The sequence below is a fragment of the Rhinatrema bivittatum genome, chromosome 8 (assembly GCF_901001135.1).
Source record: "Rhinatrema bivittatum chromosome 8, aRhiBiv1.1, whole genome shotgun sequence".
Classification (NCBI taxonomy): domain Eukaryota; kingdom Metazoa; phylum Chordata; class Amphibia; order Gymnophiona; family Rhinatrematidae; genus Rhinatrema; species Rhinatrema bivittatum.
Window position 1 is genome coordinate 134,832,782 of NC_042622.1, and position 26,539 is coordinate 134,859,320.

Genomic DNA, 26,539 nt, shown 5'->3' on the forward strand with positions numbered 1-26,539 from the left:
CCATTGCTGCTGGATACCCCCCTTCACTGCCTTCTCTATTTACAAACATCCCCCTCCCCCAGCCAATGAGGACTCTACTTTTAAATTTAAGCTTCAGCAGGGGACGAATGAACTGTTCCCGGCTCACAGTTCCCCGCCCCCCTTTTCCTTCCCCCCCCCCTCACCTAATCTAACATCCGTAGGGAGCATTGCTCCTCCCTACCTTTCCTAATTCCCTCTCATCATTCCTTCCCCTCCCCTTTACCATTTCCTTTGACCCCAGGCCAGCTGCCTCGTGAGCCTGGCACCATATTACATTGAGTAACTGGAATCTAATCCTTTGTTCCTCACAGTTTTTTTAGATTGCCTACCTTGTTTTCTGGCACCATATTACATTGGCCGCGCAGGCACGAGACCTGCTTACCCTCCCATTCTTCCAGGTAGACTGCCCGTTTCTCAGTTAATCCCACCTATAACCCATCTGGTTTACTTCTTCCCAATCATAGCCTCACCATTCTTAACTTCCTCTCACTTTTTTTTTTTTTTACTCTCTTGTTTAGAATGTAAGCACCAAGGAGGAGGGAATGTGTCTCATGTCTTTCTGTACAATGCCTTGTACCCCTGGTAGTGCTACATAAACAATGAATAATAGCAAATCTATATTATTATTATTATCTTGCAGAAATGTTGAGTCCTCTGTACTTCTATCCTGAGCTTTCAGGGGACAAGATAGGTAGTACTGACACTTTCCTATCTATCATGTTGACCCCTGTATATTCTGTGGCCTTAGACCCTTCCACCTGCCAGACTTAACAGGAAAAGCTACTTAAGTTGAAATGGTGCCTAAAGGTATATATAGCTAAAATATAACACTATATACCTCAAGGTAAAAGCAATTTTTATTCAGTATTTAATTTTGTTTAAAATATTTATATTCCACCCTCTTCAAAGTTTGAGGCAGGGAACGATTTAATGATTATAAAATGCAAAATCCAAACCATAAAAAAAATATAAAAAAACAAAAACACTACAATAATCAACAGATTGAAAACAAAATAACACCAAGGCCAAGTAATAACTGCAGAAATATCTCAAAAGCAAATCAAATGCTTTTCAAAAACAGGTCAGTTGTAAGACACAAGTCTTCTGGAAGGGAATTCCATACAGTAGGTCCTATGATTGAAAAAAGCTTGGTCATGGGTTTCTGTGAAATATGCCAATTTTGATGATGGAATCTCTAATAAACCCTTTATGTGCAGATCTCAAACATCTTGATGGCCTATAAATAGGTAACAGCGCATTTATCCAGGGAGAAGAAGCAATTGATGGCAGCTCATCACAAGTTTAAAACGTATATGCCATTGAATAGGCAAACAGTACAATTATATGCTCACGTGTTCTAATGTCCGCAAAATAAGAGAAGTGGAATTTTGAATAATTTATAGTGCTCTCAGAGCAGTGGTGGGAATACCTGCCAGTAGGGAGTTGCAGTAGTCTTAACGAGGGAAAAATCAAAGCCTGCAGAATAATCCGAAAGGTATTCAACTCTAACAGAGCACAGTTGAAAAAAGAAGTTTCTGTTAGATGAATAATGTAGTTGTGGTGCTCAAGATCTAAAATTATACCTAGGTTCTGGTCTTGCAGTGTAATTGGCAGTTGAATTTCCTCAGAGGTGAAGAACGATGGAATACTTTCAGATGGATGCTTGCTCAAAATCAAAATCTCGTTGTTGTGAATTTTGAGCGCTAATCATTTATGCGAGAGTCAACGTTTAATTGCTGCCAAACAGACTGATACAAAAACTCAAAGATAATTAACGAAGAAGAGGTGATGAGCATAAAATCTGTACGCCATCTGCATAGATCTTGTAAGTAAGAGTCCAGCCTGCAATCTACACAAATGTGTCAAATAGATATTAAATGATGCAGCAGACAGGGCTGAACCTTGTGGGACACCCATCAGGATAATATGTGAGGCAGATATATTACTGGCAGTTTTGACCTGCTGTGTCCAATTCATGAGGTAAAAAGTGAACCATGATGAAATTTCCCCCGCCCCCCCAGGCCCTAATTCAGTTAGCTGAGAATTCAAAATCTTGTGATTAACTGTATGAAAAGCAGCAGATGTGTCAAGTAATAACATTAGGGAGATGAAGAAAAAATCAAATACAAAAAACCAATGATTTCACTCATTTTATTTTATATGGCTATCATAGCAAGCATTATGCAGCCCTATAAAACATTGATGCAGCATGCATAAAAATTAGAGATGTGAATCGGAACTGAAATCCGAACCGATTCTGGTTCCGATTCACATCTCTAATAAAAATATAACTGTCAAATTTTTGAACATTTCATCAACAATGAACAATATTCTCTAGAATGACCTACAGCAGCGGTTCTCAACCTATGGGTCGCGACCCCGGCGGGGGTCGAACGCCCAAAACGCAGGGGTCGCGCGCGCTCCCGGTCTCTCCCGCTGCCGTTGCCGCCGGGCTGTCAGCACGTTCAAGCCCAGCGGGAATGGCAGCGGCGCTAGAAGAAGCTCTGCACCCGCGGCTGGGCCTTTTCTTCTTCCTGCGCCTGCCCCCCCCCCCCCTCCCGTGACCCGGAATAGGAAGTGAATGGTGGTGCGCGGGAAGGAGAGAGAGCCGCGCGAAAAAGTAGCAGCGGCAGCTGCAGCATCGGCCCCCGAGCAGTTGAAGCAGCCGGTAATGGAGAAAGGAGAGAGCAGCACGAGCCTCCCGCGGCCGATGGGATTCTTCTTTCTTGGCCAGCGAGGCTGCTGCAGCTCCCATTTGTGCTCGGGGGAGAAGAGGAAGTGAGTGAGAGAAAGAGAGAGAAGCAGCCAGCCAGTCTGTGTGTGATTGACTGGTCAGAGAGCTGATGTGTGTGTGTATGTGAGAGACAATGAAAGTGATTGCTCAGGGAGATGACTGATGTGTATGTGAGAGTGTGAGACATTAGTCAGGGAGGTGACTGTGTGTGTGAGTGTGAGACATTAGTCAGGGAGGTGACTGATGTGTGTGAGAGAGAAAAAGCATGGAAGGGAGAAGTCTGGGTATGTGAGAAAGCATGGGCGTAAGAAGCCTGGTGTTGTGGGGGTGAAAGAAAGCATGGGAGTGAGAAACCAGGGTGAGTGTGCATGCATGAGAGAGAGAGACTGCTTGGTAAGGTGATGGTGTGTGTGAGAGAAAAAGACTGGTGTGTGTGTGTGAATGTGAGAGAATGTGATTCAGGGAATGAGAAGCCTGTGCACGTGGAGAGTGAGCATGGAAATGAGAGAGACTGGTGTGTGTGTAACAGAGAGAAAGTGATTATGGGAATGAGAAGCCTGTGCATGTGGAGAGAACAAGCATGGGAGTGAGAGACTGGTGAGTGAGTGTGTGTGTGTGAGAGAGAGAGAGAGAGAGAGAGACAGAGAAAGTGATTATGAGAGTGAGAAGCCCATATATGTAAGAAGAACACGGGAGTGGGAATCCTGTGTGTGTGTGTGTGTATGGCATGAGAGAAACTGTTCAGGAAGGTGACTGGTGTGTGTGTGTGCCAAAGACTGTTTGGGAGATGATTGGTGTGTGAGAGACAGAAACTGGTCATGGGGGCATGACTGGTATGGTGTGTGTGTGTGAGAGACATGGGCACTAAGGAAGAGGACCATAAGTATAGAGCTTAGCTTCTACTGCTGCTTCTGGTGAGTGCCACGGCCTGCAGGGAAGGGGAGTAGGAGAGCTGCTGGAGGGGTAAGTAAAGGTGGCTTTTTAAGTTTATTTTTCTTGACTGCCATTTTAATTGTGTGATGTCTGCTTTTTTGAAATATTTTATTGGTGTTTGGAGAATGTTTAATAGTTTTTATGCGTTTTTAATTGTTGGATGTTCATAGCTGTTTTGAAACATTTATTCTGCTTATTAGTATAGTATAGTTTTACAATTATTTCTGTGTGGGGATCTATAGCTGCTTGCTAGTTCTGTTTTCCTAATAAGAGGTGTATTGGTTTTTAGGACCTGATTTAATATTTGTAGTGTTGCCTTTTCATAGATAGGGTTGCTCCTGTTTGAGTGTATTCCATAATACAGGTGTAACTGTGTGCGGATTAGTTTATGTGCATTACTACAGATCCTGGGAGTATGTTAGGTCGGTTCTGTGTCTGTTACCGAGATGAGATATTTTGCTAGCATGTAAGCGTTTGTATCGGTCTTATTTGTTGTGTTTTCTCAGAGGACATGCATTGGTGGTAAACTGCTGTCTTTTCATAAGTAGGGCTATTGAGCCTGGAAATAGAAGGAGTTTGAGTTGCTGTTACTGAGATGTCACTAGAACCAGAATATCTTTTTTGTAGGGTGAGTTGTATGGGGAATGTCATAATTCTGCTTTACATCCATTATTGTGGGTCAGGGGGGTTCCTGTGGATACAAACTGTACTTTTACATCTAGCCCCGTGACGATCATGGGTCAGTGTGCCATGCATGTGAGAACCTATGGTGAGTTGAGTTACATTCACATTATAAATGTCATAATTAAATGATAAGTGTGCACTAAAATCCAACCCCATCCATAACCCCGCCCCCATATGACCAAAGCCCTACCCTCACGGGGCGAGGGCGGGGCGAGGGGTCACCGCAACATGAGGAACTGTATTGCGGGGTCACGGCATTAGAAAGGTTGAGAACCACTGTTCTACAGTGTTTCATTGCTTCTTATGATTTTAGTGCAACATGAAATGCTTGCATAATGGCTGTTAAAAATGGCAGCTCCAGCGCGGGTCGTGCCTCCATGTTCAAATCATATGGCGACGTTGGCCCGTATGACATAGTGAGGACAAAGGTAGCGCCGGTGCCATTTTGAATATTGGCAATATGGCCCGCGTGCAGAAGGTCGCTCCCGGACCCCCGCTGGACTTTTGGCAAGACTTGTGGGGGTCAGGAGGCCCCCCCAAGCTGGCCAAAAGTCCAGCAGGGGTCCAGCAGGGGTCCGGGAGCGATCTCCTGCACTTGTGACGTCGGGTGCCAGGAACCAAAATGGCGCCGGCACTACCTTGCCCTGTCACATGGTAAGGGCAAAGGGCCACCGGCACCATTTCTCTTAATGCAGCCGTGGCCCGAGAGCGGGAGATCGCTCCGGGACCCCCCCACTGGACCCCAGGTAATTTAAAACATTTTGGGGGGGTTCGGGAGGGTGGGGGATTTGTTTTAAAGGGTCGGGGTGGGTTTTAGGGTTGTTTTGGTGTGCCGGTTTTCCCCCCCTCCCCCGATTTATGATTTTTTGACGATAAATCGGGGGAATTGCTATTGTATCGCGGCTCTAACGATTTTTGACGATTTAAAATATATCTGACGATTGTTTTAAATCGTCAAAAAATGATTCACATCCCTAATATACAGTGTGGCATGAGATAGTAATAGAATACACAGTGAGGTGTGTAAACATATATATCTTGTGATTAAGGAGTCTTAAGGGGTACAGGGGGGCATGGGAGGGGGGGCGGGTGTATGGAGGGTTTGGTGAGGGGGGGGGGGGGTTTAGCCTGTGTGTTCGAAGGCTTTGTGGAATAGCCATGTCTTCAATTGTTAAACGATTGGGAGGAAGGTTCCAGTCTGAGTTGGGAGGGTAACTTGTTCCAGAGGGTGGGGCCAGCTACTGAGAAAGTCTGGTGGAGGTAAGGCGGGCTAGTTTCGTGTGGGGGATGGCAAGCAGACCTGTACTTTGGGACTGCAGGTTTCTCTGGCATTCGTGGAGTTGGGGAGGGTTTATAGACCAGTTGTTGTTTCCATTGTAGATGGTTTTGTGAAGGAGGGTGAGAATTTTGTATTGTGACCTGTGTATTATGGGGAGCCAGTGGAGTTTTTTTTTAGGATTGGGGTTATGTGTGATGAGCAATTGGTGTTTGTGAGAGATCTGGCTGCTGCGTTAATTTCTTTTTTGGAATTTGTATTAGTGTGACTTTCTGTAACCTTAAGCATTAATACAAGAAGGATGGAGGGGGCACGTGAGAGGTACCCTCCCTAAGCCATTGATCTTAGGCCTGATTGTCTGCTTTTTAGCCTCATTAACTTTTTCTTTTTTTTTTTTTAAACCATTATCTTGCTTTATGAAATGCCCCCAAGTCTCCATGTTTGTCTTATTAGATTGTAAGCTCTATTGAGCAGAGACGGTCTTTTATGTGTTTTTGTACAGTGCTGCGTATGTCATGTACTGCTGTAGAAATGTTTAGTAGTAGTAATTCCCTTGACTGTTCAGAAGTAAAAGACTGTTAGCTCCTGGAAATAAAGGGATGATTAAATAACCATGACTTAATGGATTTTCTAAACTTTAAGAAATTGGATTCCTTGCAGTATTCATGAGGAATCAGCATTCCATAGTAGAGGGCCTTGATATGCAAAAGTTCCCTGTGGTGTATTTTCCAGCCTCATTTCAACTGTCTTCACACCTCCCCTCCTACTGGTATTTGCTGCAGACAGGAAGGCAGGGGAGGAACAAGACAAGGAAGAGCAGAATGAGGAAGTCCTTGCTCTACCACATCTGCTCCAAGCCTAACCCCTCCCTTCTTGTTTCTGAATTACAAGAAGGGAGGGGCTGGATTAGAGAACAAAATGATTCTTTCTCCCACCCCTGCAGGCTGCTTGGGAGGGGAGGTGCTGAAGCAGGAAGCATAAGGCAGTTCTCTGTGGCCTGAGACTGGGACTGGCCAATAGAATTTTCTGGGTAGTGCCTTGTGTGCTCTTGCAATAGCCCCCACTGCTTTGTAGGGCCAGGGGCAGCTGCTCCTTTTTACCTGTAAGTGAAGCCGATGCAATATTATTCACGGAAAGCGGGTACTGCCTTTTCAGCGCCCGCTTTCTTAATGCACACATGGCGCCCCCAAGGGGGGCGTGCTAGCAAAGAGGCGCTAGGGTCGCTTGCGCGACCTTAGCACCTGCTTGCTAATGCAATCCCGCAGTTACCGGCGGTCTGCCGGTTATGAACACAGACACCGATAAACTCGGCGTCTGTTTTCATTACTGCAGCCGCCGGTTATTAAAACAGATGCCAATATACTCAGCGTCTGCTTCAAAGCGGCCGGCAGAGGGTTTTTTTTTTCTTTCTTTTTTTTAACTTTAAAAAAAAAAAGTACAGAAAAGCAGTTTTTTTTTTGCTTTTCTGTACTTTTTTTCAGTGCGCTCAGCTATTAACGCCTGCTCCAGGCAGGCGTTAATAGCTGAGCGATAAATGTGTGTCTGAGATGCACATTTATTTTTTTGCATTTGGAGTGAATGAGTAATAGCCTCATTTACATGTATTTGCATGTGATGAGCACTAACTCATTCACTCCGCTTCGGATGCGCGTTAAATAGGTACTAATTCCCCTATTGCATTAGGGGATGGTTTAGCACCTATTTAACCCGCATATGACAGCGGGTTAAACAGTGCGCTCAGCTGAGTGCACTGTATTGCATCGGCCCCAGTAAAAGCAATCCTGACCCCAGTATGTTTAAGAATTCCACTTGCTAGGAAATTGAGCTGTCTGGTTCCACATTTCACCTACAAGGGCTGATATAAATGCTCTGTATTAAGATTGTGCATTGAAATTCAGCGCACAGTTTCTTTAATGCAGGTGCTGCTAAAATATTTAAGTCCCAATGCAGTAAGAAAACGGTATGCTTATGCATCAGGAGTTAAAAATGTGTGCACAAACTCGAGTTAAAATGTATACTCAGAACAGGCTAATCACACATTTTAACTCAGGTGTCAGAGGAAGTCTATTGGACAGGATCTATGCACATAAAAATCATGTTTTGTGCATGTAAAATATTTGTATGCACACAAAACCTGATTTATGCTTGTAATGTGTACATAAATTATAATTTATAGGCACACAAATGCTTTCATCATTGAAAACGTTTTTGTGTACAAACTGTTTTCTGCACATAAATCCCAACTACATTTTTATTTATTTATTTATGGTTCGTAGGTACATCATGCCGGTTTACATATAACAGTGTTAACAGGAAAAAGAGTTACATAAAACAGGATCAATGTTAACAAAGGGGAATAATGGGATTAAGGAGTTTGAAGAGCTAGAGTAACCTTATTAAAATAACAGTTTGAGAACTCAATAAAATAACAGTTTGAGAGCATGGCTATATAATAGCATGGGTATACCAAGTGCAAAGTTTCAAAACATGTTCCAGCATCCAAGCTGCTTCTGTTTCTCATAAACAAACAATAACACTGGACACTTTATTCCACCTCTGACCAGGAGTAAAATTTCCTGTGCTAAGAAAACAGGAGTTAAGCCTTGAAGGTCCCTTCTATATACCTCTCTGTCTGCCACTGTAGCCTCCAGAACTTGTACTTGTGCTTCTATCCCAGCTCTCAGAAAACATCAGGCATAAGAATGCATGCATAAGTGACTGACTGAAGCAACCAGCAGTGGAGTAAAATCTAACAATGTCATGGGGATAGGCTGGTGATGCTTCAATGGGAACAGAAAGAAGCAGATGTAAAAAAGAAAAAGGATGGGTTTGTTTAAACTTGTCCTGACAATGCCAATTCCCTCTTCTCCATTCATTAGACTCAAGATACAGAAATGAAACTTTTTTGTTTTCCATTTTGTATGCTGCGTTTTCTATTCTGCTCCAGATGGAAAGCTTCCACTCCCTTAAGACACTCTGTCTGGCCTGGGTGAGGCCTCTCCTGCAGGTGCACATTAGGAGGGGATTAAATCCATTTATGATGAGGTTTTTTTTGTTTAACCTTCCTTTCCTTTTCCAGGTCTGTTGACCTCTTTGGTATGCTAGGGGTGGGGGCTGTATAACAGGATATAATCAAAGCACTTTTCCACAGATATTTTCATTCTTGATGCCAGGAAGTCACTGTCAACTGAAAACATTCACCCCCCCCCACCTGATGCAATAAGGTGTGCTCAGTAGAGTGCACTGTTTCCCCCACAATTGCACGCACATTTTTTGTGTGCAGACTGTGCTCTCCATGCATCAAGCAGCTCTGTGCATGTTTAGCGCCTTCATATGGAAATCCAATGCTAATGAAAGCATTAATTATTATCTTCCAATTATTGAGAGTAATAGGAGGTTTCTGCTATCCCAATACTGATTGGGTAAATGTTGCACCAGGACATGCTAGGGAGGTAAACATTTCTAGATGCAATAAATGGCTGTTTCATGAAACAATTGGTCTGGGAGCTGGTGAGAGGGGGGGAGCCATTTTAGACCTTATTCTTTGCAAATGCAGAATTTGGTGAAAGAGGTAACAATAGTGGGACCACTCAGCAACAGTGATCATAATGCGATCACATTTGACTTAACGACTGGAGGGAAGGACATTAAGTAAATCTACTCCTCCAGCATTTAATTTTCCAAAGGGAAGTTTTGATAAAATGCTGAAAATAGAAATAAATGAAAAGGTGCAGCTACAAAGGTTATGAGTTTACATCAGGTGTGGACATTGTTTAAAAATACCATCTTGGAAGCGCAGACCAGATATATTCCATGGATTAGAAAAGATGAGGGAAGGCCAAATGATTATCAGCATAGGTAAAAGATGAGATGAAAGAGGCTATTTTACCAAAAGAACTTCTTTCAAAAATTGGAAAAAGGATCCTGCTGAAGAAAATAGGAAAAAGTGTAAGCTCTGGCATAAAAGAAGCTGCTTATAGAGGCAAACACTCTCACAATAAAAACTTTTATTATTTATCTGAAGTAGGAAGCCTATGAGGGAGTCTTTTGTACCGTTAAATATTGAAGGGGTTAAAGGGGCACTTAGGGAAGACAAGTCCATAGAAGAAAGACTAAATGATTTCTTTGCTTTGGCGCTTACTGAAGAGGATGTTGAGGAGATACCCAATTATGGGGATTATTTGGAAGAACTGAAACACATCAATCAGAGGCAATCAGTCAGATTGACAAACTAAAATGTAGCAAATCACCTGGACACCGCAGAGTTCTGAAAACTCAAAAATGAAATTGTAGATCTGTTACTAGTAATGTACAATCTCTCATTAAAATCATCTATTGGATCTGAAGATTAGGCGATAGCTAATGTAACACCGATCTTCAAAAAGGGCTCTAGATGTGATCAGGGAAACTATAGACCGCTGATCTTGATTTCAGTGCTGGGAAAAATCGTAGAAATTCTACAGAGCCTGTAGAAAACATGGTTAAATGGGACACAGCCAGCATCGAATTACTCAAGGGACGTCTTGCCTCACCAGTCTGCTTCATTTCTTTTAAGATGTTAATAAACAAGGATAGTGGTGAGGTGATGGATATAGTGTATGTGGATTTTCAGAACATATTTAACAAAGTTCCCCATGAGAGACTCTTGAGAAAAATTTTAAAAAATTTATGGATAGGAAGCAATATACTATTATGGATTGCATACTGGATAAAAGGAAACAGAATAGGATTAAATGGTGTATTTTTTCAGTGGAGAATAGTACACAGTGGCATGACTGTACTGGGACCAGTGGTTTTTAATATATTTATACATGATCTGAACAAGGGTATGATGAGTAAGGTGATCAGATCTGCAGATGACACACAATTATTCTGAATTAGTAGGTAACAAGCAAATTGTGGGAAATGCAGGAGGACCTTGCGAGACTTGAAGACTGGGCATCCAAATGGCAGATTAAATTTAATGTGAACAAATGCAAAGTGATGCACATAGGAAAAGTATTTTGCACTGTAGATACACAATATTAGGTTCCATATTAGGAATTACCTCTCAGAAAATGATCTGGGCATCATTGTGGACAATACTTTGAAATCCTTAGCTTGGAATGTGGCAGCCGGGAAAGTAAAGAATGTTAGGAACTAGTAGTAGAAGAATGGAGAATAAAATGAAGAATATTATATTATCTCTGTTACGCGCCCCGCCTGTGGCCGTCCCATGTGCGGACCTGCTCACCTTCATGGTTCCATAGCGGGTCCCGGGACAACCTCCCTTGCGGAAGTTGCCAGGCCCTAGTGTCCTGCGGCGGCAGTCGCCGGGCCTTCCACTGCGCGCCAGGCCTCAATCCGAGGCTCGGCGTCCTCGGCCATGTTAGCCACGCCCATACGCCCACACATGCATGCGGACTGCCCGGACTCATGTAGGGCGGGTCCTAGATCCGCGGCGCACCCTGATTGATGCCTCAATATAAGGAAGTTCCTGTCTCTGCTTCCTTGCCTTGGCAATCGGGTCGGTTTGTTCTAAGATTGCCTCTGCGCTTGTACCTGTTCCTGCTTGTTCCTAGTCTCGTTCCAGGATCCTTCTGTTACAGTTCTGTTCCTGACTTGTTCCTGCATCCTAGTTCCTTTGTCCTGCTCGTTCCTGTGTTCGTCTGTCTGTCTACCCAGGTAGTACCCTCGGACTGTCTTACTGGTACTGACCTCAGCTTACTCTTGACCTGCCTGCCACCTGCCTCAAGACCTCAGCCTGCCTTTGACCTCATCTGACCTCCGGTACCTGACCCCTGCTTTGCTGACCATTCCTCGGACTGACCTCTGGATCTTGACCTTTGCCTGCCTGACCTCGTCTCTAGATTCTGGCTCTGTTCCTCCATCACCAACTCTGTTCTGGTTCTCCTTGCTCCAACCAGTAGCCACCTTTGAACCCGATTCTCTCAGGAGACCCTGCGAGGCCCACCTAAGTCCAAGTGACTCGGGAACCTACGGGCTCCTCCTGGGGGGACCTCTGGCTTCCAGTGGTGAAGCTCTTCCCAGCCTCTGTCTCCTCCAGTGCTCCGCCCCCTGGAGGCAGTTACCTCCTGTTCCCTTTTAGGAGGCGTTCCTTCACTGTCCCAGGACAAGGATCTACCCCTGAGCACAACATCTGTATTGCTCCATTGTGAGACTGCACATAGAGTACTGCATGTAGTTCTGATTGGCACATCTAAAAAAAATATATATATATAGTTGAACTGGAAAAGGTACAGAGAAGGGTGACCAAAATAATAAAGGGGATGGAACAGCTCCCCTATGAGAAAAGACTAAAGAGTTTAGGGCTGTTCAGCTTGGAGAAGATGACTAAAGTGGGATTTGATAGAAGTCTGTAAAATCACGAGTGGAATAGAATGGGAAAATGTGAATCGGTTATTTACTCTTTCATTATGAATTGACACTTGCAGCTAGGTAGATATGCAGCCTGCTGTCATGCAGTGTGTATTTCAGCTGCTCCCCCTCACTAGGAAGCAAGTGGTTGCTGGTTCTTTGTCGATCTGAAATAAAAAAAAACCAAAAAAAACAAAGAAAAAGCATCTCTTAACAAATCCTAACATCTTAAACATTCCTGCATGTTAAAAAAAAATGTAACTTTTTTAATCATAGGCTATGAAAAGAAGCATGCAGAAGACAGAACAATCTAACTATAGATTATAATTTCCTTTTCCTTTTCTTCACAGTTAGATCAGATGTAACATTTCAAAGACAAATATTTGCTGGTTAGGAAGGATGCTCCCGACCATCTCCTTGGCAGTGATGTAGTATTCCTAGATTGCCAGCTGGAGAGCCCTCAGGTTATTATGTGAGCTAGTCCCAGTCACAGCCATCACCTGTGCAGATCAGCCGGGCAGTGATGAAAATCAGATGGGGGGGGGCCCGCGTAGGGCATGCCCCCCTTCCCCAAAGGCCAGGTTACTAACTGAAAAGTTATCCGTCTAAATGGCAAAATAATGATATTTGAAGCCATATCGGCTAAATTCGGGGGCAGTCCAGGGGATGGGTGAAAGGTGTTTTGGGGTGGGCCAGAGTTAGCCATATAAGTTATACAGCTAACTCCGATATTCATATCTGGCTAACTTTAGGATAGCTGGGTATATTCAGCAGTGTGGCTGTGCCGCTGAATATCCCCATTAAGGTAGCTGGATAGCTATAATTATTTATTTATTTATTGATGTAAATGTTTTATGTACTGTCATTCCATGTGAGAATCACTAGTTCTTAATGGTTTGCAGGTAAATCATTTATAAATATGAGTGTTGCAAGGTGGATAAACATTCATAGAAATGGAGGTAATACAATGGTAGACATCAAACATGAAAACAGAACTAGATTAAGGGGGTTTGCAAGGGAAGGGGTATTGTTCAAGTCATGGGGAGCTGGGTGTTTCTGTTAAGTGGAAGGTATTTTTGAATAGCTAAGTTTTTAAGTCTCTTTTAAATATCTTTTTATCTGTTAATGTTCGAAAATCTTCTGGCATGGAATTCCAGAGTCTTGGGCCAGGAATAGAAATTGCTCTATCTCTAGTATTTCTAGGGGGCCTTTGTTCTGTGATCTGAGGGTTCGCTGGGAGTTGTGAGGTTTAAATGTTATTCCTAGCAGATTTTGTTGTTCAGGTTAATGTTATTGAATATTATTGTTAAAACTTTATAATGTATTCTTGACTGTATAGGAAGCCAACGCAGAGCCATCAATATTGGGGTGATGTGGTCAAACTTTCTTGCTCCAGACAATTGTCTAGCTGTGCCATTTTGCAGAAGTTGCAGGGGTTTTAAGTGACTAGTCAGAAGACCTAGAAGTAATGAATTACAGTAATAAAGATTTGAGAAAGTGAGAGATTGTAAAAATGTTCTAAAATCTGTTGTGCTTAATAGAGGTTTTGATTGGCTCAAAATCCGCAGCTTGTGGAAACCAGATCTTATGTGGGCTTTCATTGTTAAATTTTCATTAATTTGGACCCCTAGATCTCTGTTGAGTTGCAGGGGTTACTTGACAACTTCCGAGATCAATCCATGCGGGTATAGATTTTTGTGGGTTGCAGCTCAACCAAATTATTTCAGTATTTTTGGGGTTCATCAAGAGTTTCCATTGAGCTAGTTTTTCTTATTCATATATTAAGAAATTAGAGATGTATTTTCAAATGATTTTATTAGAGGGATATAAAATTGAAGATCATCTGCATATAGGAAGAAGTTTAAGCCCAGATCTGTTAGTAATTTGATTATGGGCAGCATGTAGATATTAAATAATGTTGCTGATAGTGCTGATCCTTGTGGCATGCCAGCTGTGCTTTGGAAAGTGTCGGACAAGTAATTGTCAAGTTTTACTTGGAATGATCCATCTGAGAGGAAAGAGGTGAACCATTTTAGCACATTTCCATTAATACCAATGTTTTTCAACTGTTGGCATAGTGGGTTATCGTCAACAGTGTCGAAGGCAGCTGTTAGATCAATCAGGACTAGGCAGTATGATTCGTTTGAGTCAAAACCTCATAAAATAGGATCAGTTAAGGAATGAAGAGTTTCAGTTGAGTGGTTTTTCCAGAATCCAAATTGGTTAGGATAAAGTTTCTTATTGTCTTCAAGATGATTTTCAAGTTGGGTAAGGACTGATTTTTCAAGTATTTTTGCAATGAAGGTTAAGTTGGAGATTGGATGATAGTTATTCCAAACACAGGTCTTCCAAATTTACTTTTTAAAATTGGTTTTATAATTGCCTATTTTAGACCTTGGGGCATATAACCTTCCACAAGGGCGAGGTTGACTAGTATTGTGATTGTAGGGGTTATTGTCTGGTTTACTTGTTTTAGCAGGGTGGCTAGTATCAGGTCAAGGGGATGTGTAGCAGGTTTTAGTTTGGCTATAATTTTGCTTATCTCCAGTTTCAATACTCTGTCAAATGATGACCGTTTATCTTGTGCTGATAGATCTTCTTTTGCTATCAGATGGTAGGAATAAGTGATTTATTGAGTCAGCATTTTGATCTTTTTCTGTTAGTGCCGTTGTGTAATCATTACATGAAGGTTTTGTAAAATTAATGTTTGTATGATGTGAAGAAGGGTCTTTAATTAGACTCTTAACTGTATCAAACGAGTTTTGAGTTGAAAATTACTCCATGTTTCTGTTTTGCGTAGTATTCTTTTTTTGATTTGTTTGATAGTATTTGGTAATGGTATAGTTTAGATTTGTATTTTCTTAGTGATTCATCAGTAGGGTTTTTTTGCCATCTTTTTTTCTAGTTTTCTTAGTGTTTTTAGACTCTCTCTGTTTTTCATTATTCCAGAGGTTCATTTTTCTCAGATTTTCTTTATTTTTGTTTGTAGTTTTTGTTTGAATTGGGCTATGTTCATCTGCAATTTCTTTGATCATATTTTCCCATGAATTAAAAGCATCATAGCAGCTGTTAGGGTTTAAATCATTAATTTTGATCTCTAATTCATTAGTTAGTTTTTCTATTTTTTTTTTCTGAATGTTATGGTTTCTCATATCAGAGTTTTTAGGTATTAGTTTTTGTGTATAAGATCAGTTTTGATTAGATGGTGATCAGAGTATGGGATTGTCTTGTGTTTAATACTTATATTGAAGTAATTAGGATTTGCAAATATTAAATCAAGTGTGTTGCCAGCTTTATGGGTGGCTTCAGAGATGTGTTGAGTCCATCCTAAGGCCTCCATTGCATCAAGGAACAAGTCACAAGAGGGGGGAATCTTGGTGAAATGTTTATATGAAGTTAAAGTCTCCTAAGATTGTTTTTTCTGAAGTATGGAATTCTTTTGTGAAAAGTTCAGTTATGGGTGAACAATTTTTCCTGGTGCCAGCCGAAATTAACACTTGCCTTTGGCAGGAGTTAATTTCTGAAAGTAAAATGTGCAGGTTGGCTGCACATTTTACTTTCTGGATCAGGCGGGACTAACTAATAGGCTCATCAACATGCATTTGCATGTTGCGGGTGCTATTAGTTTCGGAAGGGGGGGGTTGGCTGCACGTTTTCCACACGCTATTACCCCTTACTGTATAAGGGGTAAAAATAGCGTGTCAAATGCGCAGCCAAATGGGGGCTAATGGTGCGCTCAGTCGAGCACACCATACTGCATCGGCCCAATTGTAAAGATGCATTCCTGGCAGCCAAGGATGGAACAATGTACAGCCTTTTATGCAAAAAATGTTACCTTCAGAGAAAGCGGGAGGCAGAGAGTCTGTCTGTGCAACAGTGACACCTAGTGGCCAAACTTAGGATCCATGTTTGGGTTCTTGAGAAGACGCCATGCTTTGTGGTCCTTGGCCAAAGACTGCTGCTGCAATGGCTGCCTGAGGTGGGTGAGAGGGGAGGATATAAAATAGGGATTAAAAACCTCCAAACAATTGTGAATGAAGACTCTTGGCACCTTAGCCCAACAGAGACCGATTCCAATTGAGCTGGGAAAACTGAAAAAAAAAAAAAAAGTCTTGAACCTGCAAGGAGCAATAATCAAAGAACTTGCTGGTGCAAACACTGCGGTAAACTTTTTAACCATGGGGGTTTTGCACCAATAATCAAAGTAAAAGCATGTGCACACTTTTACTTCTGCTCCCCAGGCCCCAGAAGACCCAACCTGGAAATCAAACTCAGATTATCTGTATGGTAAAAAATAGCACTGAAAGGATAGGCAATACCACCCTCAAATCAGAAGCAAAAGAAGTCGGAGTGGTGGAAAATAAATAAGTAGTTCCCAAAGGAATGGAAAGAACCGAAAAACAGAGTGTTTGTTTTTCACCAGTGCATAGATAGGATTAGCTGTGTGAGTTTATCCTAACAAGTTAAAAGAAGCTGTCAAAGCTCATAAAACAAAGCTTAGTTTAACAGTGGTCTCTGTGTGTGTGTGGTGTTTTTTTGTTTTTTTTTTTTTTTAAATATGAGCCTTCACAGCATCTTAACTTGGTATACACTCACACTTGTAGAGGGTGCTCTATGTTTCTAATACATTGTGAGCAGTTTTCAGAACTGTGTGGCAGGTGCAAAGTACACGGATACTTGATTACCCGCGTGCTTTGCACCAATTCTCAAAGGGAAAATACACGCGTGCAACTCTGTAACCATTGCCTCCCCTTGTGCATTATGGCATGGGAGTTCCTGCTGGCTAACCTACTGGGATTTGGCGAGATGTTTCCTGATATTGCAGGTGATGCACAGTGGAGAAACGGAGAAGCACGGCAGCCCCAGAGCTCAGTAAGACTGACCAGTTTAAGGAAAACGATTTTGGAGGCAGTTTTCGGAACTGGGCACTTTGATGGAGAGTCCATGGTGCTTTTACTTCTCGGCTCTGCACCAGTTCTCAAAAGCAGAGTACAAGCATGATTTCCCTTTGGCAATTGCTCCAGGAAAAAGTTTCCACAGAGATTTGCACTTTCTTTTTCCATGGGTAGTTTTATGGGTTTTTTTCCTTTGAAAATAACATGCATAAATATAAAAATGTAATCTGTGTATTATTTCCCTTCTTCCCTCCCTTCCTCCGAGCCTAAACACACTCCTTGGACCACCTACCTTTTACCCAGCTAAACATTTGTACGTTGTACATCTCTACGCATATTTAACTGGCTAAGTTCTGGACAATTTTCAGTCAACCAATTTACCTGGGCAAGTGGCTTCTGAAAATTGGTGCTCTTGAAATTTTAAAATGGAAAAAAAACAAATGCATAAACAAGAACTAAAAAAAAAAAAATGTAGGGTGAAGGAAGACATTTTAACAACCTTTTGGATGTGTCTTCATAAGGCCCTGCTGGTTTAAACATATTTGAAAATTAAATTCTGGGGCTTTAAATTGCATTGTCATAGGAAATGTCGTGGCAGCTAAATGTTATACCATTAAAATAGTGTTTTGTTTTGGGTTTTTTTACTGCCCAGTCTCATTCTGGACACACAACATTTGTCTACTATGTCATCATTCCTATTATATATATATATATATCTATCTTTCCAACTGTCGCCGCCCCCCCCCATCCCCATCCCATGCACATACATTTATACCAAACCTTTTGAGCCGTGATCCACCTTCTATTCATCTGGCTGATGGGGGCTCCTATATCTCTGACGGGTATGTAGGAGGCACCTACACTGCATACCCCTATTTGCTGAAAAGTGTAAACTCGCACATATACACATGGGCACAGACAGGGAGACACCCTATACCCAGACTGACAGAGAGAGAGAGACAGTCACACCGCACCTAGACAGAAAGCAAAAAAACACCACTGACAGACAGATAGACCACATCACACACACAGGCATAGGCCACATATACAGACCACAGCAGACCAGACAAACACGGAGAGAGACACTCCACACTCGGACCCAGACCTAGAGAGAGACACACCTCACACCACAGACAAATGGTAAAAACTGGAAAATTTTCAAAAAAACTAGGTGCCAGCCAAAAAATTTTTAGTAGCTGAGAAAAACTCTGTTTTATTTTGGGGTTTTTTTTTTTGCTTTTTTTTTCTGTTTTCATGGATTTTTCCTACGTTTCTCTCTGGTTTTGTATTTTTCTTAGTTTGCTCATCTTTATTTTCCAGGTTTTGATTTGCTTATTTGACTTTTTAACATTGTTTGCCTTTAATCTCCGCCACATCCTTCCCTCCGCCTCTTTGCCAGTTTCCCCTCCTCTACCTCGCCACTTCTTTTTCCCCGGGCGGGCAGCAGTTGTGATCTTTCTCCCTGGGTAGGGACCCCATGGCAGCAGGAGCTCCTCCTGGGCTGAGATCCTAAGGCCTGTGGAACCTTGCAGTGGCTGCTCCCTAGTCCAGTTCTGTTGCAGAATAAGCGGCTCCCCGCCCATGCCTGCTACAATGGAAGCAGCTCCTCTCCCCAGCCCATCAGAAGAGAAACATGGCTAAGCCCCCCTCCCTTCTGAGCTTGCAGCGCCTTCACGGCATCAAGACTTGACAGCACAGCCATTTCTTCCTTGCCTGACTGGGCAGCCAGCATGGCCCCCTTCAAGACTGCTCACTTCTCTCGTGAAGGGCTCGCCCCCTTGTTTGCTCACCCCTGGCTTTAATACAAGTTCTAACTTGTATAAAAGCTATGCTAACTGCACTAGCAGTTAGCATAGCTGTGTTTAAAAAAGGTTTGGATAAGTTCTTGGAGAAGAAGTCCATTAACGGCTATTAATCAATTTTACTTAGGGAATAGCCACTGCTATTAATTGCATCAGTAGCATGGGATCTTCTTGGTGTTTGGGTACTTGCTTGCCAGGTTCTTGTGGCCTGGTTTGGCCTCTGTTGGAAACAGGATGCTGGGCTTGATGGGACCCTTGGTCTGACCCAGCATGGCAATTTCTTATGTTCTTAAGTGTAGGGGGTCAGTTTTCAAAGGGTAAGGACTTAGCTGGCTATATCAAAGCCTTGGAAAATTTATCGGGTTGAACAGCTACATTTAGCCGGCCAAATTCTGGTGTTTGCCACTTAAATGGCCAGCCAATTACACTGCAAACCAAAACTAACTTGTCTGTCGCCCCAGTCCCTCCTGACTATAAACAAAGCAAAAACCAAGCCAGGCTTCTCTGTTCTGCCTCCCAATCCCCAAAATGCACCAAATAGCATGTGGTCCTGATCACCTTTCTTCCTAAGCCAAAAGCATGGAAGTCCTAATGTTGCTTCAGTGCTGGATGCCAAGCCAGGATGAGAGAAGTCTCTGTGCCACTGGCTTGGCCTGGAGAGGCTTGGGGTCTGGATGGAAACACTGGGGCTTGCATGCTTTATACTAAGGAAGGGGGATCAGATCCACATGCTATTTGGCCCATTATGTGGAACAGGAGGGGGGAAGTGGGATGGCACCTGTTGTCTATTTTGTGTATTGGGATTGGGAACAGAGTGGCCTGACTTTTTATTTATAGTTGGAAGGAAGGGGGAATCTTTTTTTTTTTTTTTTTTACCCTTTGGTTTGTTTTTGTTTGTTTTTTTACTTAACCTGCTAGCTGACATTCAGAAATAATTGGCTAAGTTTGTAAATCTACCTGGTCAAATTTGGCTATATTTAGCCAAATTTTCAACTGAAAACCCCAGATGTTTAGGTTCAGCTGAAAATTTTCCTAAAGATAACTGGCAAATCCACCTGCTCAGTGGGAAATTTTTTTTTTTTTTTTTTTAAATATTGAACTCATAGTGTCTTAAAGGACTTGCATGATAGCAGCCTCTCCAGCTACTTAGAGAATAGCCACTGCTATTACTAGCAACAGTAACATGGAATAGACTTAGTTTTTGGGTACTTGCCAAGTTCTATTGGCCTGGATTGGCCACTGTTGGAAACAGGATGCTGGGCTTGATGGACCCTTGGTCTGACCCAGTATGGCATGTTCTTACATGCCTGGAGTTTGGCTATAACTAGAGTAGTATGATGACTTTTCTCCTTTTTACAGGTCCTGGAATCTCTGGCTATGCAAGCCATCCTCCAGATGCCGGTAAGAGCCTTGAGGAATGTCTCAAACAGGCTCAAAAGGATGTTCCAGCGGAGAGACATTCTGTCACCCCTATCTACCTGGGAGCCACTGCTGGCATGAGACTACTGAAGTAAGCTTTCTTTCTTTTGTTCTAGCATTAGACAGTACATGCCCTGCGGCCTCTGCAGCTGTTTAAGCATTAACAATGCTGTGTTAACAGAAAAATGAGAGCTTTGTATAAACCATGGATTTGCAGACCATTTACTATTCAAATGCTTAGTTTTGTTTTGTGGTTCACCTCGTCATAGCATGGAAAACTCTGCTACCTCAGACGCTGTCCTTGAAGCTGTGAGCTCCACCTTGAAGACCTACCCATTTGACTTTCGGGGAGCGAAAATTCTCTCTGGTCAAGATGAAGGGGTGTTTGGCTGGGTCACTGCCAACTACCTCCTGGAGAACTTTATCAAGGTATGAAGTCTAAACTCTTATTTGTGTCTGTATGTGTTCTTTGTCTTTCTATCCAACTACTTGCTATTATCTGCAGGTCTATTGCACATTCACCCTTAGTTGCATTTGTGTCCTATCCATTAGGCCAGGGGTTCTCAACCCAGTCCTCAGGAAACACCTAACTAATCGGATATTCATAATAAATGTGTAGCCAATTCCCTGTTTGTCCTGTGAATATCATCCAGAGGTGCTACATTGCCAGGGCTTAAGTCCAGCGGAGGGGACATTATCTTCCTGGGCCCCTGGCATGGTCAGTATTAAGTTCAATGGTTCCCACTCCAGCTGAATGATACTTACCAAATGCAGAAAAAACCAGAACAGGAGCAAGGAAGTGAAAATCAGTACCAAAGTAAAGTAACAGCAGGACCAGCGCAACCCTCTGTGCAAGCCATGCACTTGCACAGGGTGGCGGCCTGAGGCCAAGACTGAATGAGCTGCTGGCGTGGCAAAGAAGAAGGAGGCACACAGGGCCATGCGGCGAAGAAGAGGAAGAGGACAGGGCCATGTCTGTGAGTGTGTGTGTCTGAGCACGTATATGTGAGAGAGAGGGATCTTGCGTGTATATGTGTAAGTAAGAGGGGAACGTATGTGTGTGAACGTGTATGTAGGAGGAATTATGTGTGAGCTTGGGTGTGAGTGCGAATGTGTTTGAGAGGGAGCATGTGCGTATATGAGGGGGAGAGCATATACATGCATGTGTATGAGAGAGGAGAAAGTTTATGCAGTCCTCTCTCACTGATCCACAACAATCTGAGTGACTGGAAATCAAAGGTTTCCAGGTATGGCGAGCGTGAATTATTTTATCCTTATTAGTTTTAATTTTTGGATATTGTTTGTGTCTGCTGTTTTGAAATATTTTATTGATATTTGAGAAATTTAAAACAAATTGAGGGCTAGATTCATCAAAATATCGCATGCGATAGGATGAGGGGCGTTTTTATGGTAATAACCTATTTATCACAATGTGCGTTATCTTAGCGCTTCGCATAGGTATTACCGCAAAGTGTGTTAACGTTTTGCACTTTGTGGTAATACCACAGTTATTGCATTTCCTACCTGCAACCACTGGGAGGGAGGGGGAAAGAGAGAGAGAGAACACACCTATCTATAAGGCCCTTGTAGTTAGCTACTTATAGGAAGCCCACCTAATAACTCGAGGAGTGTGGAAACTCACACAACGATGAGATTTGTACAGTGTTCTCTCAACCTAGCTTGATGTTATCCAGGTAGAGTCCATCAAGCTACGTTGAGAGAACATTGTACAAATGTCATTGTTGTGTGAGTTCCTCACTCCGAAAGACCATGAAATCTTCACAAGAGTGCACTGTTCTGTTCGTACGTCTCACTCTGCATGTCAAAGTGGCCTTTAACCCCTACACTACTGCCTAAACCTCACTTCGAGTTATTAGGTGGGCCTCCTATAGTAGCATAAATAGCTGCTTACTATGGTGCCACCCCCAGAGGCGCTCTCTCTCTCTCTCTCTCTCTCTCTCTCTCTCTCTCTCTCTCTCTCTCTCTCTCTCTCTCTCTCTCTCTCTCTCTCTCTCTCTCTCTCTCTCTCTCTCTCTCTCTCTCTCACGCATTACATTGCACAGCTTAACGCCAATGAAAAAGATATAGTTATTTTCAGCGTTACAACTGTGCGTTATCATGCATTATGGCTTCACAATTTGTGAAGCCAGCCCACTTTTACAAAATTCCTGTCCCTGACTCTGCCCCAATCCCTCCCCTTTTAAAAATTAGCAACACACCATGCGTTATGTTGCTTTTTGCATGCGTTAAGGCGTTTTTTGCTGTTTTGTAATGTTCTTTTTGGAAGTATATTTATACAATTATGATTAATATATTTATTATATGATTTTATTGTTAAATGTCTGAGGATTTAATAATGTTTTCTATTTTTTTCCATTGTTACACTGCATAGAGACTGACTTGTTGCAGTTTCTCTATTCAGTATTAGCCTGCAGTTTTAGCCATGCAGTTTCTATTTATACTTGATGGCTTCTTTTTCCTGTATTTGGTGAGAGTCTGCCTGTGTTCTGCACGTGTGATTGAGATGAGAGATTCTGCTAGTGTGTAGGAATTTATAACAGCTTGATTTGTTTTGTTTCCTTGTATAAGGTGCATTGGTGTTTAGGGCCTGATGTAATATTTGCAGTGTTGCCTTTTCATAAGTAGAGTTGTTACATGTTTAAGTGCAGGCAGAGATGTTTTGGTGTGGGTGGTTTATTAAATTTTAATTGTAATTTTCTCATGGCTTTCTGAGGGTCAAGCCCACACCTAACACGCATTACAGAAACCCTAATGCCATATGGGTTCCAAGTATCTTTTTTTGTAGGGTTTTCTGGTTGGCACCAAAGAAGTGCATGTAAATACTTGTGATATTTTTTTACCTCAGAAGATTGTACTTTGAATATTCCTTTTCATGTAAAATCTATTATAAATGCATAATTGTTAATTGTGTATGTGGCGAGAGCAGGAGGTAAGGGTGCAAGGGTATAAGATTTGCACCTAATACTTTTGCACCAGCCATGGGTTCCAGGGAGGGGGTGAAGACCTGGAGAGTAGAGGGGTAACAGTGTTTGAAGTTTAGGTTGCTGGAAGGAACCGGGCTTTTTTTGGCAGGCCTGAGACAGAGCGTGAATGATGTGGGGGTGCCACAATAATTGCTTGCACAGGGCAGCAAAAAAGCTAGCACCAGCCCTGAGTAACAGTCTACCCAGTCGCCATCCATTCAATTAGTGACACAGGAAAAAAACAAGCAGAGTCCTTGGTGGTCAAAATAAACAGTTTAACTTAAAATTGAGTATCCAGGCCAAAATAGAGAAAAATATTACCGTGAGAAAAACCATAGTTTCCTTGTCCATTCTAGGGCTCCTTGCTGGTCTCCCTTCTCCTGCACCACTGCTTGTAGGGTAGGATAACTGGAGTGAGGTTCCAGCATAAACGGGTCAAAAGTTGGAAAAAGTGCCCAGAGCTCAAAAAATCTAACAAATGGTCCAAAAACTCTCAAATTGTAAACCAACTCTCAAACTTCTAAGTCTTTTGAGTCCTCCAATTCTTCTCACCCTTGCTTCTCTATCTGCTCAAATAGATCTTTGATTCCAGCCTTTCAGCATCCCAGGGGAATGCCTTCTCCTTAAGTCTACTCAAATCACAACTCTTCAACCTCAGATAAAGGACCCAACAGCCAAGCTCCTCCTCCTCCTCCCTCCAACCCACTCTCTGGTTACCTTCCAGAACTTGATGAGCCAACAATCTCTCTCTCTTCCTACGTCTTCTCTCCACTAAATCACTGAGCATGCTCCAGTGGCTTTTTTACCCCACTAAAACTTCCCCAAAAAGGAGGGAGGATTCTAAAAAAAAAAATTCCCAAAATCCCCTCCCACTGCCCATGATGGAAAACTGGGGAAAATGTGAGTGACTGGAAAAGCCCCATTACAAATATGCTTGAGGTAGATTTGCATGCACTGCCTCCATTGTATGCAAATCTACTTCATGCATATGCATTGTAGATAATTACCCTGAAAACCTGAGGACTGGGTTGGAAACCACTGCATTAGATTGTTTATCAATCCATCTATAGTTCTTCAACCCATTTGTAGCCTATTTATTTGTGTAGCCAGCTATCTAATTGATATAGTTTTATGAACTGCATCTTTTATTTCCATAGCCCCTTGACTCAGAATCTATCCATAATCTGTTACAGGAAATAGGTGGGGCGGCTTGCCTATACCTGGCAAGAAAGCATGGACTACTTTTGGTTCTGTTTATTCTTGTGCTTTCCCCTCTGGTAAAAAAGTACGAGCTAAAAGTTTACAATAGGTACTAGTACTGGCCATCTTCATGCTTTGGTGTGTAACATATTTCTGTGCACTACTGGCATTCTTTCACACAGTCATTCACATCTCTGATCACCGCTGAAATACTGTAAGAATTATAACAATGAAAGTGAAATCTGAGGAGCAAGTGGAAACTTAAAACAGCAAGTCACTGGTGCAAAAGTAAACAACCTTGACATTTGTCCTTCCTCAGAACTAAGAAGCTGAAAATCTGATTAGTATATACCATTATTTCTCTGGCTGGAGGGGTGGGGTTATGGACGCTTCTCTTTGCTTGGTTTAATATGAAGTATACATTCTGTATTCTTCACCCAAGGGGAACAAATTTATTCTATTATTATTTTCTGTGCAAACATTTGAAAACTCTGTGTTCTTTTGTGTAATCTTTTGTTGAGTGGCCCTCATTCATTTGAACAAGGTAGGGCCTCTTGCCTGGGGAATTCAGATTTCAAGACTGAATTGCATTGTATGTGCCTGTTTTTTGTTTTCTTTTTAACACCGCTGAAAACCTAGGGACTTTTGTTAATCTTGAGAAAGCATTTTTAAGAATGTCTGTAAGCATAAAACATAAAGCCCATAAACACAGTCAGGGCTACTTCCAGGAGCGGGTGAGCAAGGTGACTGCCCTGAGCACCAGGCCGGGGTGGGGGGCTCCTTATCACTCTTTTCAGTCAATCTGTGAGGACACAAGCCTGAAAGGGAAGGGGGGGGTGCCAGTGCTGTTATGTGCAGCAACTGCCCTGAAGAGAGACGATCGAGAAGTAACACCAACCACAGACAGCACTGAAGGCCAGACTGGGATCTGCTATTGGTCTTCCTTTCTTAACATCTGGAAAGTGAATGGACAAGAGAAGGTAGCAGCCCTTCTATAGTCCTTTTGTCCAGGCTTGTGTTTATCATATTTCCAGAACTGAAAATTGATACTGCAATATGTGCAGTAAAAGTCAGTTGTGAGCGTGGTGGCCCGGTAGTGGAGAAGATGGAAGAGAGGAATCTGGTTCTTCACCCACACCCACCACAGTGATAGCAGAAGTACTGTCCTAGTGTACATGCAATACTCCTGAGCAACGGTCAAATAGTTATCCAGCTAAATAAATATTTGGGCACTTATACGGCTACAATTTCGCTGGATATGTTATTGAGTTAAAAGTTTGCTGAATAACTAAGGGGTGTTTCGAGGAGGAGTTACGTTAGCCGGATAAATTATCCAACTAACTCCGGTATTCAGAGTTAGCAATATAACTTAACTAGATAAGTCTGGTTGTGCCAAAGATCGGTCCTAAAGTTAGTATAAATAGAAATGTGCAGATAATAACTGAACTGAAAACCACAACAAGCCAGACTCCGTATGCAGTGCAACAGTGGAAAAACTGAAACATTACTGGTCTCATAAAACATCAAATAAAATTAACCCCCCAACCCCCCCCCCAAAAAAAACAATTATAACAGTACAATTATACTAGTAAAAAGAACATTTTAAAACCAGTGACAATCATCCAGATCACTTCCCAGATCAGAAAACTCTTATCATTCTCTTTCTGTAGGGGAAAAAACCCCCATCCCAACCCTTTAAATTTAATTAACTACAATCCCCCACCCTCCTGACCCCCCCCCCCCCCCAAAGACCTGCCAAAAGTCCCTGGTGGTCCAGCGGGGGTCTGGGAGCAATCTCCTGCACTTGGGCCGTCGGCCGCCAGTAATCAAAATTTACTGGCAGCCGATGGCCCTTACTATGTCACAGGGGCCAACCAATGGTGGCAACACTTATAAGGAGGTCCCAGGACCTATGGGTTCTGCCATTATCCCAGGTGCCTTGCCCTTTGCACCGACATGGGTGGCTTGACCCCTGCCAGACCCAAGGGAAGTATAAAGGAAGTTCCCGCAATAAGTGAGGGCAGCAGCTTCACTTGTCCTCACTCAGTCCTCACTACTGCTGCTAGGAAAAATTGCACCAGCTTCCAGAACGTAAAGAAAGGAATTCAAGAAAACATTGAGACCAATGAGATCGTGTGCAATCACCATACTGTCCAACCAAGTTACAAACTCCCAGTCGACCTGTCTCCATGATTTATTGATGGCTTTGGGATTTTTCACTCTCTGCCAAACCC

At 42.5% G+C, this 26,539-nt stretch overlaps 1 protein-coding gene across 2 annotated transcripts in view; it reads left to right on the forward strand.

Annotated features, from left to right (window-relative positions):
• ENTPD2 (ectonucleoside triphosphate diphosphohydrolase 2) overlaps nt 1-26,539 on the forward strand; it is a 178,146-nt gene that overhangs the window by 101,921 nt on the left and 49,686 nt on the right. For both annotated transcript variants that reach the window (XM_029611200.1, XM_029611199.1), the window contains exons 3-4: nt 20,062-20,212; nt 20,391-20,550. In XM_029611200.1, coding sequence (XP_029467060.1) covers nt 20,062-20,212; nt 20,391-20,550 — 311 coding nt within the window. The remainder of the gene's footprint in view (nt 1-20,061; nt 20,213-20,390; nt 20,551-26,539) is intronic.